Genomic DNA, 16,167 nt, shown 5'->3' with positions numbered 1-16,167 from the left:
GTATTATTTTGCGGTGCATAAAAATTCTACTGGAAGTAGATTTCACGGAGGTTCACCTTGAAGGCACTAATTGTCCAGATCCTATTTCAGGTTTTTGGTTTATTGTTGTTTTTTTTTTAAATCTACATCCTGTAAGGTTAATTCTTAGCAGCTTTATGCCTCTCTAGTGAACAGTCTAAGGGAGACCTTTAGCTCCTTTTCTGTTAAATTCAGCATTCTGATGTTAACAGCCATTTAGACCTTCCCAAACTCTCAAAATAGGTTCTCAGATCTATATGGTATTAGTTCTCTTGCACCATAGATATATATAGATTTTTTTTCTTGCCCCAGTGATTCCATGATTTCTTAATGTGTAGTAAGTACCCATTTGTGCTAGAGACATTTAACTGTACTCACTGCCTTACATGGTTTGGTACAGACTCGTTTTAGTTGACTGGGATTGGCTCGCCCCTCAGGCTCAAAACCCATCCTTCTATTAATATCTCTTGGCAAAGATAATTTTGGAGGAATGTGAGTTATGATGTCGAGGCTCTTGACAGTTGTCTGCGGGATTTTTCGTCTTCAAGAGGAAGATGGAAGTAATATTGCTTCCATTTTCTGTATCAGTCCTAAAATTAAAATAAATGCACAAAGGAAGGCAAGGGAAGGGATTTACATACACAGAAATTTGTTTCATAGCCTAATCTTTTATAAGGACATTAATGTGTATATATGTGTGTATATGTATAGTAATGTTCATCAGTTTCCTGAATTGTATCTTTTTTTTTAAAAGCTGTTTTTTAACTTTTGTCAGAATGAGTTTAGAGGTAGCTTGTTTAAGTAAAAAAATTTTTTTAAAAAGTAAAAAAATTTTAATAGCCAAAAAGTTACAATACAAAAGATATATAGATGTAATGGCTGATACTTGCCATTTTTTGCTTTGCTAATTTTCATTTATCATTTCCTCTTCATTTCAAAATATTTCAGAATGCACTTTTGATAATTTACAACATCTTAGAACCTGCTCAGATTGATCATTCTTGATATTCCCTGATGTCCATTTCATTCTAAAGTTCCCAAGCTTATCCCAAATGTACCTGTTAGTACCGGAGTGATAGTACTAACAGTGGAGAGGGCATTTATTTACCTTGCACCTGGCCAACCTGGGTTCGATCCCCATGGTCCCCTCAGCATCCCATATAGTCCCCTGAGCACTATTAGATGTGATATCTGAGCACAGAGCCAGGTGTAATCACTGAGCACATTAAGGTGTGGCCCAAAAACAAAACAAAAATAAAAATGTACCTCTTCTAGCTAGGTTAGGGTGCCCAAATTCATCTCATTAATGTCTGTGTATCCTTCTTGGTCATTTCTCTAGAGGCCTTGCTCCTTGATCCTGACATTGATTTCTTAAAGAAATTACCTGTCTTTCTAGTGTCTGCTTTATGCATTTGTTCATTTGCTTTGTTTCTCCCCTGTCTGAGTGTAAGTTTCTGAATTAAATTTTGATTCCTTCATGTTGGAAAAATTGAGGATTAGGAAACTTCAGTCATATTATGTACTACCTACTATATCGCATATTCAAAGTCCTGGGTTGTTCCACAACCCCATTTATAGTTGTGATAAGTGAGAGATTTGGCCACAGACTTAGGGTGGTGACAGTTGTTATATCCTTCTGTTATAAAGTCATACTTTGCTCCTCATGCCCCGCATATAATCTGTGCTACTCCAAAGCCAATTTCCCATTATTTTGTCACCTAATGAATTTCACACCCTTGGATGGGTCCCTGCTCAGACTTCCTTGCTAGGGATGGAAATAATGGTGATTTTTTTTTCTTAATCTGCTTATTTATTAGCAGACAATTTCTTTCTACAGAGCAGCTTTCTGTAAGGTCTTGTTGTAATTAAAAACATCACCATCTGCATGTTCCTTAAGTGGGAAACGATCGTCTTTCTTTGCCGGGGTCAAAACACCTGAACTCGGTGTGACAGCCATAGTGAAAACAAGTGCTACATCTTCTTTATCCCAACTTCTGAAGTGTGTTGACATTTGGGTTGCCTTTTTGTATGTCAGGGAGAAAAGAATTTTTTTTTTTTGGTGTAAGAATGAAAACTGAACTATGTGGGTATGTTGAGATCATTGTGTAAAAAGAAAACTGAATGAGTTTCAACATGGATTATTTCTTCATTACCTAGCACTTGATAATTAACTATTCTTTTTTTTTTCTTTCTTTATTTTTTATTTCAGGAAGCTGCCACTTTTGCTCGAGAACAAGGCTTTGAGGTGAGTTAACCCACAATTGCACGCTAAACAGACCCTAAAGGTTTTTTCTCTCTGATAATGAAGTTCTTTGGGGCAGTGATTGATGTGCTATTATACTCTCGGAGCCTCTCCGCAGTTGCCATGGAAACTTGGCAGTCGTCATGGTTTCTTTGTTCTGCCAGCACAGTGTTATGACGCACCCGGCTAGGTCTGCACCCAACATCGCCTACAGATGTTATTTATTGAATTTTGAAAAGCCTCTTGGGAAGCCAAGAGGTTGGGCACGGTTTCAAGCTGCCTCTGCAGATATGGGGCCTGTCAGTTTTTTCAGTTAAAAAGCAGCCTCATTAGCTGTATTACATTTCAGAAAGCTTCACTGCCTAAGCTGTGGCGGAGTCAGGCTAAATAGTGAAATCTAATGTCGTTGGACTCATTTTCATGCCCTACCACATGGACATTATCACTCTGCAAATTAATTTCCAAAAGGTTGTGCTTAACTGTTGTCAGGAATGGATTCATTTAAAAGCCTGCTCAGAGACATTTCCTTTTGGAAATTTGTTTCTTCTTTTTTTTTTTCCTTTGAGGTCACAAAACAGATATAAATCCAAGTGAAATCAATATTTCGTTTCCATTTCCAGGTCCTGATTGTAGTTTTCCTGATAGAAATATTATCCTGTCAAAATTCAAAACTCCATGTGGTAGTTGTTGGCAGAATAAAGATGACAGACAAGACCATGTTTTATCTAGAATATTCAACCTTCCATTGATTGTTACAAAACATTGATTTTAATCTGATCCCAGGTTGATTGACACAGTTAACTAAGTGCATGAGTTCTGAGGCTGTCATATTTTTATTTGTATTTTTGATTGGTTGTAATGGTTGTTTGGGGACCTTGTTGGGTTTTGCTTGTTGATTTTGCTTTTTTTTTTTTTTTAATTTGTTTTTAGTTTGGGGCTCAGTGCTCAGGACTTGCTCCTGGCTGTGCTCAAGGATGATTCCTGGCATGCCTCATGGGACCATATGTGGTGCCAGAGATCAAATATGGGTTCACTGCATGCCAGGCCTACCCACTATACTCTTCATTCCAGTCCTCACAGTCATATTTTTCAAGCCATAACTCTATAAAATCTTGTGTTCTGTAAAGCAACTTGGGATGTTTTACATAATAGTAATGTTTAAAATTTTAATGACTAACGCATTTCTTTATTCCAGCAATGAATATAGACACTCTCATTGTTTGCATACTCAGAATTGTCTTCCATTAGGGAAACTGGGGTGTTGACGAGATATATTAGTAGATACTCTTTGAAGTCTTTAGAGAAAGATTGAATTTTTTATGGAGCTGTGACTTAAATGTTCTAAAGGCAGATTAATTATTTAAAAACATAGTAATATGCATGGATATTACCTAGGAGTATGCCAAGGAAAACCAGACATGAATTTTTTTTTGTTTTGGTTTTTGGGTCACACTCCTGGCTCTACACTCAGAAATCACTCCTGGCAGGCTCAGGGGACTATATGGAATGCTGGGATTTGAACCATTGTCCTTCTGCATGCAAGGCAAATAAATGCCCTACCTCCATGCTGTCTCTCAGGCCCCGACATGAACTTTTTTTTAATTATCTTTATTTAAACACCGAGATTACAAATATGATTGTAGTTGTATGATAACAGTCATGTAAAGAACACCCCCCTTCACCAGTGCAAGATTCCCACCACCAATTTGACGTGAATTTTTTTTTAATAAAGTTTTACTTAGAGCCAGAGAGATAGCACAGAGGTAGGGCATTTGCCTTGCACACAGCCGATCCAGGACAAACAGTAGTTCGAATTTTGACACCCTACATGGTTCCCTCGTGCCTGCCAGAAGCGATTTCCTAGCACAGAGCCAAGTGTAATCCCTGAGCGCCACCAGGTGTGACCCAAAAACCAAAATAAAGGGGCCAGAGCAATAACGCAGCGATAGCACGTTTGCCTTACAGGTAGATGGCTGACCCAGGACAGACCTTAGTTCAATCCCTAGAGTCCCATGTGGTCCCCCAAGCCAGGAGCGACTTCTGAGCACATAACCAGGAGTAACCCCTGAGTATTACTGAGTGTGGCCCAAAAGCAAAATAAAAAGTTTTACTTAAATTAGATTTTTTTGGGGGGTCACACCCAGCAGCGTTCAGGGGCTACTCCTCACTCCATGCTCAGAAATTATTCCTGGCAGGCTCTGGGAACTACATGGAATGCCAGGGCTCAAACCACCATCCTTCTGCATGCAAGACAAATGCCTTACCTCCATGCTATCTCTCCAGCCCCTTAAATTAGATTTTTTTTAAACTGTATGATTAGTAAAGTAGTAATCATAGAGGAGGCCACTTGGCCCAGAATGGGAAGTGAATGAGGAAGAGATAGCATATGAGAGCTCTGGTGACTGGCACATCTGAGGAAGACCATGGCTGTTACAGAAGAAAAGTAAGATAAGTGGTGCTTGAAGACACCACAGTTGGTATTCCACAAGAGTCAGGAGATTGACAGTGTTGTTTAACATTTATAGCTCCAGCCTGTTAAAAGAAAGAATAAAGGGCCAGAGAGATAGCACAGAGGTAGGTTGTTTGCCTTGCACACAGCTGACCCAGGACAGACGGTAGTTCGAATCCAAGCATCCTATATGGTTCCCTGCCAGGAGCAATTTCTGAGCGCAGAACCATGAATATCCCCTGAGTAACACCAACTGTTATCCAAAAATGGGGGGGGGGGGGGAAAAAGGGAATAAAGAGAGCAGGTAGTCTTTCATTTGGAGGACATTTAAAAGTTTAAGTGATCAAATCCTTAGAGGTGAGAAAGCATAATCCCACATTTATAAATGGCCTTATAGGGGACCCTCTGTACTAGTAGATAAGGTGCTCATTTTGCATGTAGCCTACCCAGGTTTGATCCAAGCCCCAGCAAGAGTGATCAACCCCAAGCACAGCCAAATGATGCTGTCTAGGGGCCCAAGGAGATACCCTAGGGGTCAAATGTATGCACTTTGCAGATAACTGGTTTCATCCCACACTGTGACGCTCCAAAATGTTGTAATTTCTCAAACAGCTATTTGTAACCATTGACCTGTTCATCAGTACTGACCTGTTTTTCTTTTCCAGATATACTAATTAACTTCCCTTATATTATTTGTAGCGTTTCTCCTCAGTTTTTCCATTACAGTTGGAAAGTTTGGGACCAGGCAACTAGTGACCAGCCTAAACTATGGGCATTTTAGCTCAACTTAATTTTCAAGTCAGAGCATCTATAATGGTTTGCCTGATACGAAAAAAAAATCATTCATATTTCTACAATTTCTACAATTTATCTACCATTTTTTTTATTTCCCACACCTGTGAGTACTTATTGTTGGGAAACTACTCCCAAGCAGTGCTCAGAGGACCATGCAGTGCTAGGGATCAAACCCAGGACTACTCCCGCACTACATGTGCTTCAGCCTTAGAATTAATTTATAATTATTGTCATTTTGTTTGTTTTGGTTTCTGGGCAACTCGGGGCTTACTCCTATCTCTGCTCTCCCGGATCATTTCTGGCAGTGTTCAGGGACCATAGGGATGCTGAGGATAAAAACATGGATTGGTCACATGCAAGGCAAGTGTCCTATTCTCTCCAGTCCCAATTTTGTCTTTGTTTGTTTTTGTTTTGTTTTTTGGGCCACACCCAGTGATACTCAGGGATTACTCCTGGCTATGCGCTCAGAAATTGTTTCTGGCTTGGGGGACCATATGGGACACTGGGGAGGGAGCAAGGGGGCGGGGCCGAACTGCTGTTCGTCCTAGGCTAGCACCGGCAAAGCAGACACCTTACCACTCTGTGCCACTGCTCCGGCCCCCCAATTTTGTCATTTTAAAAGAAATTTAAGGCTTTGTAAGAAGCAGCATCTCTTTATTACCAGTTCTTAGAAAGCTTTGGCATTATATCAACTTAGTGTTTTCAGGGTCAGTATAAGCAGGCTTTGGAAATCTTCTATCATGCAGTACCATGTAAGACTGGGAGTTCAGTGCTTAGTTACCTAGCGCTGTGCTGAGGGTCCTCAGTACACCACCACCCCCCCCCCCCAGTATTCCCTGGTATCTGTCAGGTGCCTGGGAGTAGATTTGGTTTTTCCCAGGCCCTCTTTCCATCTTTTTGTAAATCTCTTTCATTGAACTTCTGCACATAGACTGCCTACTTGGCTGATAATTGAAAATCATTGCTAAATTCTAAAAAACAAAAAAACTGTGATAATGCCATAAGGCTAATGTGAAAGATACCTTTAGAGGCATCTGTGGTTGAGTGTCTGAGATTTGATTCAGAATCATATCAAAAGCAAGTACATGAGAGTGCATGCTTTGCCTGCAGCAGCTGCTGGTTCAAATTCCCAGCACTGTGTATAGTTCTAATGAGCACCACCATGGGTTACTAGTGAGCACAAAGTCATGAGGAGACCCAGATTACTACCAGGTCTGGCATAAAAATAAGAAACCAGGTAGAAAGTACTATTCATCATAAGCCTTAAATGGTTATAGCTTGAGGATTGCAGGTTTTTAGAGTTCTTTAGAGGGTATCTTATTCTCGATTTACTTTTGTCTGTGTTAAAAACCATTTTTAGGGACTGGAGAGATAGCATGGAGGTAGGGTGTTTGCCTTGCATGCAGAAGGATAGTGGTTCAAATCCCGGCATTTCATATGGTCCCCCGAGCATGCCAGGAGCAATTTTTGGGTGTAGAGCCAGGAGTAACCCCTGAGCACTGCCGCTCGGGGAAAAAAAAAATTTTTTTTTTTTTTTTGCTTTTTTGGGCCACACCCGTTTGATGCTCAGGGGTTACTCCTGGCTAAGCACTCAGAAATCGCCCCTGGCATGGGGGGACCATGTGGAACACTGGGGGATCGCGGTCCTTCCTTGGCTAGCGCTTGCAAGGCAGACACCTTACCTCTGGCGCCATCTCTCCGGCCCCATGAAATTTTTAATTACTTTTTACTATGAAAAGGTATTGACTCTTACTTTTGATCACCAAAAGCTAAATCCTTAATCAAGTCATCAAATTTCGCCATGTCATACTGGACATCTTTTTTTTTTTTTTCTTTTCATAGACTGAAGACATAAAAGAGATCGCTAAAAAGGCACAAGCTCTGCCCAAACTGAACTCGAAGAGGCAACGGATTGTGGTTTTCACTCAAGGGAAAGATGAAACCATCATGGCCACAGGTAGATCTATTTTGAAACTCCATAAGGAACCCAGTACAATGTAGGCCAGTTGCTTTCTTAGAAAATTTCATATTCTTTCTATTATAATTTATCTAAACATCGTGTCTTTTCCTTTTTTAAATAAAAATCACCTTCACACACCTATGCATGCAAATCATGAGATCTGACCCTACCTGGATAGAATTCTAAGGTATCCATCCACTGAGTGAAAGCAGAGGGAGTCAGACAGATGGAGAATCTCTCTCAGGTATGAGATGTAAAGGCACGTAGTTAGGGAGCAATACATGGCCAAAGCCACAAAATCAAAAAGTTGGTCCCTAGAACTGAGCTTACTGTGAAGGGGACCTAAGGGAGAGTAAGAGGGAGGGATGGTAGCTTCCACAGGGACACTCATAGAAGGAAGCCCAGACTCTGGACATGGGTGTGATGTTGGAATGATGCATGCAGTCATAAAAAGAACATTCACTTTCACCAGTTCAACATTCCCACCACCAATGCCCCCCACCCCTGCCTATATTCGAGATAACATTCTACTTCTCTCACTCATTAATAAAATTATTTTGATATTTTGGAGTTGACATTTTTTGTATTTTGGTTGTAGGGCCACACCCAGCGACACTCGGGCTACTCATGCTATGCAGAAATCACTCAGAAATTACTCCTGGCTTGGGTGACTATGTGGGACGCCAGGGATCTAACTGAGGTTCATCCTAGATCAGCCATATACAAGGCAAATGTCCTACCTCTGCGCTATCACACACACGCCCTGGAGTTGACATTTTGCTATTGTTTCTCTTGTATTTTGGAGATGAACTCCTTATTAGATATATGATTTGCAAAATCTTTTTCCATTGATAGGTTTCTTCACTTTATTGATAATTTTCTTAGTTATGAAAGAGGGATATGGAGAAGAGAGAGGAAATTTACTTTTGCTTCTTTTGCCTTTGCTTTTAGTCAGTAAGTCCATGGAGTCTTTGTTTAAACTGATATCTAGATCAGGGGTCCTCAAACTTTTTAAACAGGGGACCAGTTCACTGTTCCTCAGACCATTGGAGGATCTGACTATAGTAAAAACAAAACTTATGAACAAATCCTTATGCACACTGCATATATCTTATTTTGCAATGAAGAAACAAAACAGATACAAATACAATATGTGGCCCGCAGGCCTTAGTTTGAGGAGCACTGATCCAGATAATTACTACCTGTTTTCTTCTATGCATTATTGTTTCTTGTCTTACATTTAAGTCTTTCTTCCATTTTTGTTTTGGTCTTTTGGTTGTTTGTGTTTGGGCCACTCTGATAAAAGGCTTAAAGCTTGCTCCTTGCTCAAGGGTAACTCCTGGCAGACTCAGCAGACCATATAGTATGTTAGGGTTCATACCCAAGTTGGACACACACTAGACAAATCTTTGTACCTGCTATACTATCTCTTCATCCCTCTTCCCATTCAAAGTTACTTCATTTGAAGTAAAGGTGCTCAGGTGTTTCTCCTAGCTCTGCACTCAGGAATCATTCCTGGTGCTACACAGGGAACCATGTGTTGGAAATAATGAAAACGGGTCACCCTGTTTACAGCAAGCACCCTTCCTGCTACACTATGTCTCCAGATCCTTGAATTACTTTTTGTGAACAGTATAAGATTGTCCTTTTGGGGGCCAGAGAGGTAGCATGGAGGTAAGGCATTTGCCTTTCATGCAGAAGGATGGTGGTTCGAATCCTGGCATCCCATATGGTCCCCCGAGCCTGCCAGGGGCGATTTCTGAGCATTGAGCCAGGAGTAACCCCTAAGCGCTGCCAGTGTGACCCAAAAACCAAAAACCAAAAAAAAAAAGAAAGAAAGAAAAAGAAAAAGATTGTCATTTAGTTTAATTCTTTTGCACGTGACCAATTTTCCCATGAGAAGACTGTCCTTTCCAATTATTTCTAGAATCACCTATCCTAAGTTACTTGACCATATGTGTACATGGGCTCTCTGTTCTTTTCTGTTGATCTGTGTATCTGTTTATATGCCACTTCTATAACGCTTTGATTCCTATAACTTTGTAATACAGTTTGAAATCAGTGAGTATACTGCCTTTAATCTTGTTCTTTATTTTCAGTATTATTTTGGAATAGTCAGGTTTTTTTATGTGTGCTTTCTTATAATTTTTGTGCTTTTTTTCTCTATGAAAATGTACCCTTTATTCTAACGGATATTACAAAATATTTCATTTTCAATAAATTATTATAATTAAGTTGAACAAATTCAATCTTATTTAGTTTAATTACTTTGATATTTTATGGATATTGTCTGGCAAAAACTCTTACCTGGAGATTGGGGTGGGGGGGCACATGGATACAAATATCTGCTGGAATAAAATTAATTTGTCTAATTATGGACAAATGAAATCCAGAAATAAGTTATTTCTTTAGTCTAACAACATAAAGGAATTTTTCCTTCTTTTTTTTTATTCATTTTTGGTTTTGCTTTTTAATTTTTGGCCCATGCATGTGGTGTTCTGGGCTTACTTCTGGCGGGGCTCAATCCTGGCTCAAAGCTCCAGGATTATTCCTGAAGGGCTCAAGGGATCATATGGAGTGCTGGGGATTGAAACCCAGGTCAGCCACATGCAAGGCAAGTGCTCTACCTGCTGTACTGTAACTCCAGCCCCTTCATCCATGTTTTTTTTTTTTTGTTTTTTTTTTGGGGTTTTTTTTTTGTTTGTTTGTTTTTGGGCCACACCCGGTAACGCTCAGGGGTTACTCCTGGCTATGTGCTCAGAAGTTGCTCCTGGCTTGGGGGACCATATGGGACACCGGGGGATCGAACCGCGGTCCGTCCAAGGCTAGCGCAGGCAAGGCAGGCACCTTACCTTTAGCGCCACCGCCCGGCCCCCATTCATCCATGTTTTTTTATAGCACCAATAGAGATAGAAATATCATCTGATAAACATTTATTGATTCAAGTGGTAATTTGTTACTGTACAACATGTAGTCAAAATACAAGCCTCTTAATTCCATATGAGCCATTAAGTTGGAAACCAATTAATTGATAGGTATTATAAACTATAAGAAATAATTACCTTGGTGTATATTCATTACTCTGCTAGAACACTGAACTTTTCGATATGAGTCAATTGATAAATTTAAATTAATTAACTCAAACTCTGATTCTAAAGAAGAGTTGTATTGATTTAGGGAGATAAAGAGAGCTTAGTAAATTTTTGCTGAGTTAAATATATAAGCCGGGGCCGGTGAGGTGGCGCTAGAGGTAAGGTATCTGCCTTGCAAGTACTAGCCAAGGAAGGACCTCAGTTTGATCCCCCGGCGTCCCATATGGTCTCCCCAAGCCAAGGGCAATTTCTGAGCCTTTAGCCAGGAGTAGCCCCTGAGCATCAAACGGGTGTGGCTGAAAACCAAAAAAAAAAAAAAAAAAAAAAAAAAAATATATATATATATATATATATAAGCCTAAAAAATAGCCTGAGAATTTATATTGTCAGATTTTGAGGAAAGGGATTGTAGAATTTATTCCAACATTTTCTTATCTTAGAAATGTGAAAGGCAAGGTTCACAGATTGATTTCATAAAAATATTTGTTCGAAAATAATTCAGTGAGAGGCCAATGGAAGAAGTAGTAAGAGATGAAGTGAGATTTTTCCTGAGTTTATTGCTGACATTGGGTTATGGATATGTAGTAATAGTGCTTATGTGGTTACCTCCCCTTTTGTATTTATGCTTATTTTTTTCTTTAATGGTACTAAAAAATAAAATTAAATAAATAAATAAATAAAATAAATAGTAAAAAAAAATGTATTTCATCAAAATAAAGACTATTTTTCAATCAAGTTCAGAGCTATTAAGTAGAGTTCCCCAGACACCTTGCTATCCTTTCTAAGCCCCGTATTCTAAGAAGGATTTAAAGAAAGGAGGGCAATCCGGTCAAAGAGGATCATGCAGAGAAAGCATCAGGTAATATAGAATGTTTTCTAGCGGGAAAAGTCATCTTCTTAATTTATATGAGAGGAAAGAAACCAATTCTGAAAAGGTGTCTCTGCATTGATAATAACCATCTGAATTGAATCCCTGCATTTGTCTTAGCTTTGAACACTGTTTGAAAAACTGAAAAACGTGGGATATTCTTAGCTTATAAGAACTACAGGACTGCTTGAAGGTTTTTTAAATGCCTGTGGTGGGACTAAAGCTGTAGCACAGAGGGGAGGGTTTTTGACATGCACATAGACGACCTAGGTTCGATCCTGGCATCCCATATGGTTCACCAAGCTTACCAGGAATGATTCCTGAGCACAGAGCCAGGAGCAACCCCTGAGCTCTGCCAGGTGTGGCCCAAAACCTTCTCCCCCTCCCAAAAAAGAAAGAATGAATGAATGAGGGGCCGGAGAGATAGCATGGAGGTAGGCGCTTGCCTTTCATGCGGGACTGTGGTTCGAATCCCATATGGTCTCCTGTGCCTGCCAGAGGCGATTTCTGTGCATAGAGCCAGGAGTAACCCCTGAGTGCTGTTGGGTGTGACCAAAAAAACAAACAAACAAAAAGAATGAATGAATGAAATACCTGTTGATTGATCTTTATGAAGACATTGATTTGTAGGCTTTATTTTCCAGAGAAACATGTTGTACCAGTGTCTTCCTCATTGTAAACCAATAGTTCTCTCCTCAAAATTCTATTTTTGGAAAATTATCCTCCCCATTTCTGTGATTGAAATTTTCTTGTCAGGTCATTTTGTTTCTTTAGTATAATCTGTCACACCCTTCTCCAGAATGCTGACCAGCCCACATTTCCTTTGAGGAATGATTTCGGCTCCACTTTGCTGTTCCTGCCATAGGAAAATGAACTTAGAGGAGAGGATGCACACGCTGGTTGCAATGCATGATAAATACAAGATGGATAGACAATCTGTCCCGGGGTGTCAGCTACCAAAGCAAACATGATAAATGTTAACGCAGCTTTGAGCCCCAGGATAAGGCCTTCCGCACACAGGCAGAGCAGAATCTCTTTGCCGTGTTGTTATTCATGGCAGCCAAATAAATGTCAATAATAAAAGAGAATTAAAGATTTTCATTTCCCAGAGGCAATCCCCTAATACGGCTTGATCTTTCATTTCATTTGTAATTCGTTCTCATGTCAGGGCGCAATCATTCGCCAGGCTCTGGGTGTCATGTTAAGTCATTTAATAATGATTAAGAACATAAAAATGCTTGGCCTGTGGGGCAATTCACAGAAGAGATGCCAATTTGTTATTGTTGTTTATTTCCCTCCTTTTCTCTTGAATATGAATCAGTTGTTGGGTTTTTTTTTTCTCCTCTTCCTAGCATTAAAATACTAATAGAGGCCAGGGAGGCAAAGTGTCCCTTAATTTACCATAAGTGGCATTCAAGAATGGCACAAGGCACTTATTAAAACACTAATTAGAAATCATTGTTCCTAAACCTCAGTGTGTTGAGTATTTTTAAATGATAAACTAAGTTCCATGGCATTGAGCAATAAAACCGAATTCCCTTCCTTGGTATTTTGTTCTTGAGATCTATAAGTCATTTTCTTGCATTTTTTAAATGTTACTCTTAGAATTTCTGTTCCCTGAATTGCCTACAGGTCTCGTGTCTGTGTGTGGTGCATGCATTTTTTCCTGTCACCTGTATTTCAGATGAACTAGCCTAGCCCTGTGTTCGTGTACCCATTGATTTGTCACATCTTAGTCGTTGTTGCTTCATTGCTTACAGGCTAAACTAGACCCAAGCTTTGGTGGGAGGAGAAAGTGTGGGGTAGACACTATAAGGCAGCAAGAATAAGAAACTAATGGGTGCAATAGTATTGTGGGGAGGGTGTTTGCCTTGCATGCAGCTGAACAAGATTCGATCCCCGGCATCCCAGATGGTCCCCTGAGCCTGCCAGGAGTAATCCCTGAGTGCTGCTAGGTGTGGCCCAATAACCAACCCTCTGCCAAAAAAAGAATAACAAGGATGGACAGAAAAGATGTGATTTGTTAAGAAATATCATGTTAACCTGTTCACTGGCATAAGCATTAAAGAAAGGAAATATTTTTTTCCATAAACTAGAAAATGTCAGACTGAAGTTTTTATTTTTGTAAGATAGCAATTACTTATAAGTTTGACATAGTTTCATCATTAAAATATATGTGTATGTATGGACAGTTTACTCATGGGGAAGCACCACATCCAGAGATGCTCAGGAATTACTCCTGGCCCTGCACTTAGGAATCACTCCTAGTGGTACTTTGGCAACCATATGAGATGCCGGGGATCAAACCTGAGTAGGCCACATGCAAGGCAAGTGTCCTATTCACTATGCTATTCCTCCAGCCCTTTGGGCCACAAATTTTAAAAAGTTGAAATTTTCGGGCTGGAAAGATAGCACAGTAGTAGGGTGTTTGCCTTGCATGCAGCTGATTCAAACAGAATGGTGGTTCAAATCCGAGCATCCCATATGGTCCCCCATGCCTGCCAGGAGTAACCCTTGAGTGTGACCGAGTGCAACCCAAAAACAAAAAAAAGTTGAAATATTTGTTTCTATCTTAAATGTGCTAAGGTGGAAAGAGCAAATCAAACTTGTGTTTTAAGTTGTAAATAATGCCTTTGTATGGGTCCTAAGGCAAAACTGAAAGAACAATAAACCCCCAGTTTAACTTTAAATTATTGTCCCAGAATCTTCTAGAACATCAGTCCTTAAAATAGGGCTTCAGGCTGGCATTGTCCCTGAGGAATGGGGAATGCCTGCCTTCAAAACCCTGGTGTTGGGGTTGGTGCAGTGGCGCAAGCGGTAGGACATTTGCCTTACACACACTAACCCGGTTCCCATATGGTTCCCCAAGCCAGGAGCGATTTCTGAGCACATAGCCAGGAGTAATCCCTGAGCATCAGCGGTGTGGCCCAAAAACCTAAAATAAATAAATAAATAAAAATAATAAAAATAACATATTTTGCCTTCTTCCTTTCCTTCTCTCCTTTCCACCCTTTCCTCCCTTCCTTCCTTTCTTTCTTCCTTTCTCCTTTCCTCATTTTCTTCCTTTTCCCTTTCCTTCAAAAAAAAAATGAAGAAGAAAAAAAATAACACATTTTTATGACCAGAATGATAGTACAGTGTGGAAGGCATCTGTCTTGAATGCAGCCAACCCAAATTCAATCCTCAGCAGCCCAAATGGTCTCCTGAGGAGTGATCCCTGAGCACCTTCAAGTATGGTCCAAAAACAAAATAGATTCCATCAAAAACTAGGGAGAATTCAGGCTGGAGAGATAGCATGGGGTAGGGCATTTGCCTTGCATGCCAGAAGGACGGTGGTTCAAATCCCGGCTTCCCATATGGTCCCCTGAGCCTGCCAAGAGCGATTTCTGAGCATAGAGATAGCACAGAGATTCTGAGCGCTGCTGGGTGTGACCCCAAAACAAACCCCCCCAAAAAAAAACTAGGGAGAGGATCTGAATACAAACTTCTCCAAGAAGACATAACTAATATGTTCATATAAAAAATGTTCATCAGGGGCCGGAGAGATAGCACAGCGGTGTTTGCCTTGCAAGCAGCCGACCCAGAACCTAAGGTGGTTGGTTCGAATCCCAGTGTTCCATATGGTCCCCTGTGCCTGCCAGGAGCTATTTCTGAGCAGATGGCCAGGAGTAACCCCCTGAGGACCTCTGGGTATGGCCCAAAAACAAAAACAAAAAATGTTCATCAAAACTTAATATCAGGGACATACATATAAACCCCACTGAGATGTCAACCAACACCACTGCAAAGGTTTATATCATAGCAGGAGGAGAGAAAATAATGAAAAAGAAAAGTGAATCATCAAATAGAAAAAATAAACTGTGTTGCCCTCTCAGCAAACCTTACTGAGTTATGATTCTATCATCTGCTTAGAAGTTTTTCAGTTGAGAACTATATGGGAGATACTCCTTTCCCCTCTGGGACTTGCCTTTTCACTCCAGCATAATTTACTTCTTTTTTTTATTTTTGGTTTTTGGGCCACACCCACTGATGCTCAGGGTTACTCCTGGCCATGTGCTCAGAAATCGCTCCTGGCTTGGGGGACCATATGGGATGCCGGGGGATCAAACCGTGGTCCGTCCTAGGTCAGCGCATTCAAGGCAAATGCCCTACCACTTGTGCTGCTGCTCCAGCCCCATAATTTATTTTTTATTAAATTTTTAGTCAGTAAAATCTCCTAATTTTAATAGAACCCAAATTCTAATGTTTGTCCCTCGTGGGTAGTGTTTTTATTATTATTATTATTATTATTATCATTATTATTATTATTATTATTATTTTAAGGAACATTCCCCAAACTTTGATCCTTTCATTCTTGCACTCTAGATCCTCCAGGCATTTAGAATAAGAGTTTGTTTTTATTTGTGCGGTGTCGATTATAAGGCGTAATTTGTGTCGCTGCACTGATTAGCTAGTTGATCCATCATTGATGAGTGGAATCCTCCTTTCCACTCTTTAACGTGTGCATTAAATTCACACTTTGGTTGCATTTCAGACAACCTTGGATCTGGAGGCTCTTTCTAAGTCTGTTCATTTCCATTATTCTTTATATGCTGTACCAGTTTACAGGTTCTTAATTACTTTGCTTGTAATCCATCTTTTCTTTTTTTTTTTTGGCATCTGGTAACTTTGTAACTGGAAAAAAATTAACTTGGCCACATAAATCCTAAGGTCCACTTATTTATGGCCATTTCTTAATTTTGT

At 40.0% G+C, this 16,167-nt stretch overlaps 1 protein-coding gene across 2 annotated transcripts in view; it reads left to right on the top strand.

Annotated features, from left to right (window-relative positions):
• Positions 1–16,167, top strand: part of ADK (adenosine kinase) — a 402,848-nt gene that overhangs the window by 315,964 nt on the left and 70,717 nt on the right. For both annotated transcript variants that reach the window (XM_049789187.1, XM_049789188.1), the window contains exons 8-9: positions 2,228–2,263; positions 7,347–7,461. In XM_049789187.1, the coding sequence (XP_049645144.1) occupies positions 2,228–2,263; positions 7,347–7,461 (151 nt within the window). The remainder of the gene's footprint in view (positions 1–2,227; positions 2,264–7,346; positions 7,462–16,167) is intronic.

This window comes from Suncus etruscus, chromosome 15 (genome assembly GCF_024139225.1).
Source record: "Suncus etruscus isolate mSunEtr1 chromosome 15, mSunEtr1.pri.cur, whole genome shotgun sequence".
NCBI lineage: Eukaryota > Metazoa > Chordata > Mammalia > Eulipotyphla > Soricidae > Suncus > Suncus etruscus.
Note: the sequence above shows the minus strand (reverse complement) of the source record. Positions and strands in the feature narration are given on the sequence as shown.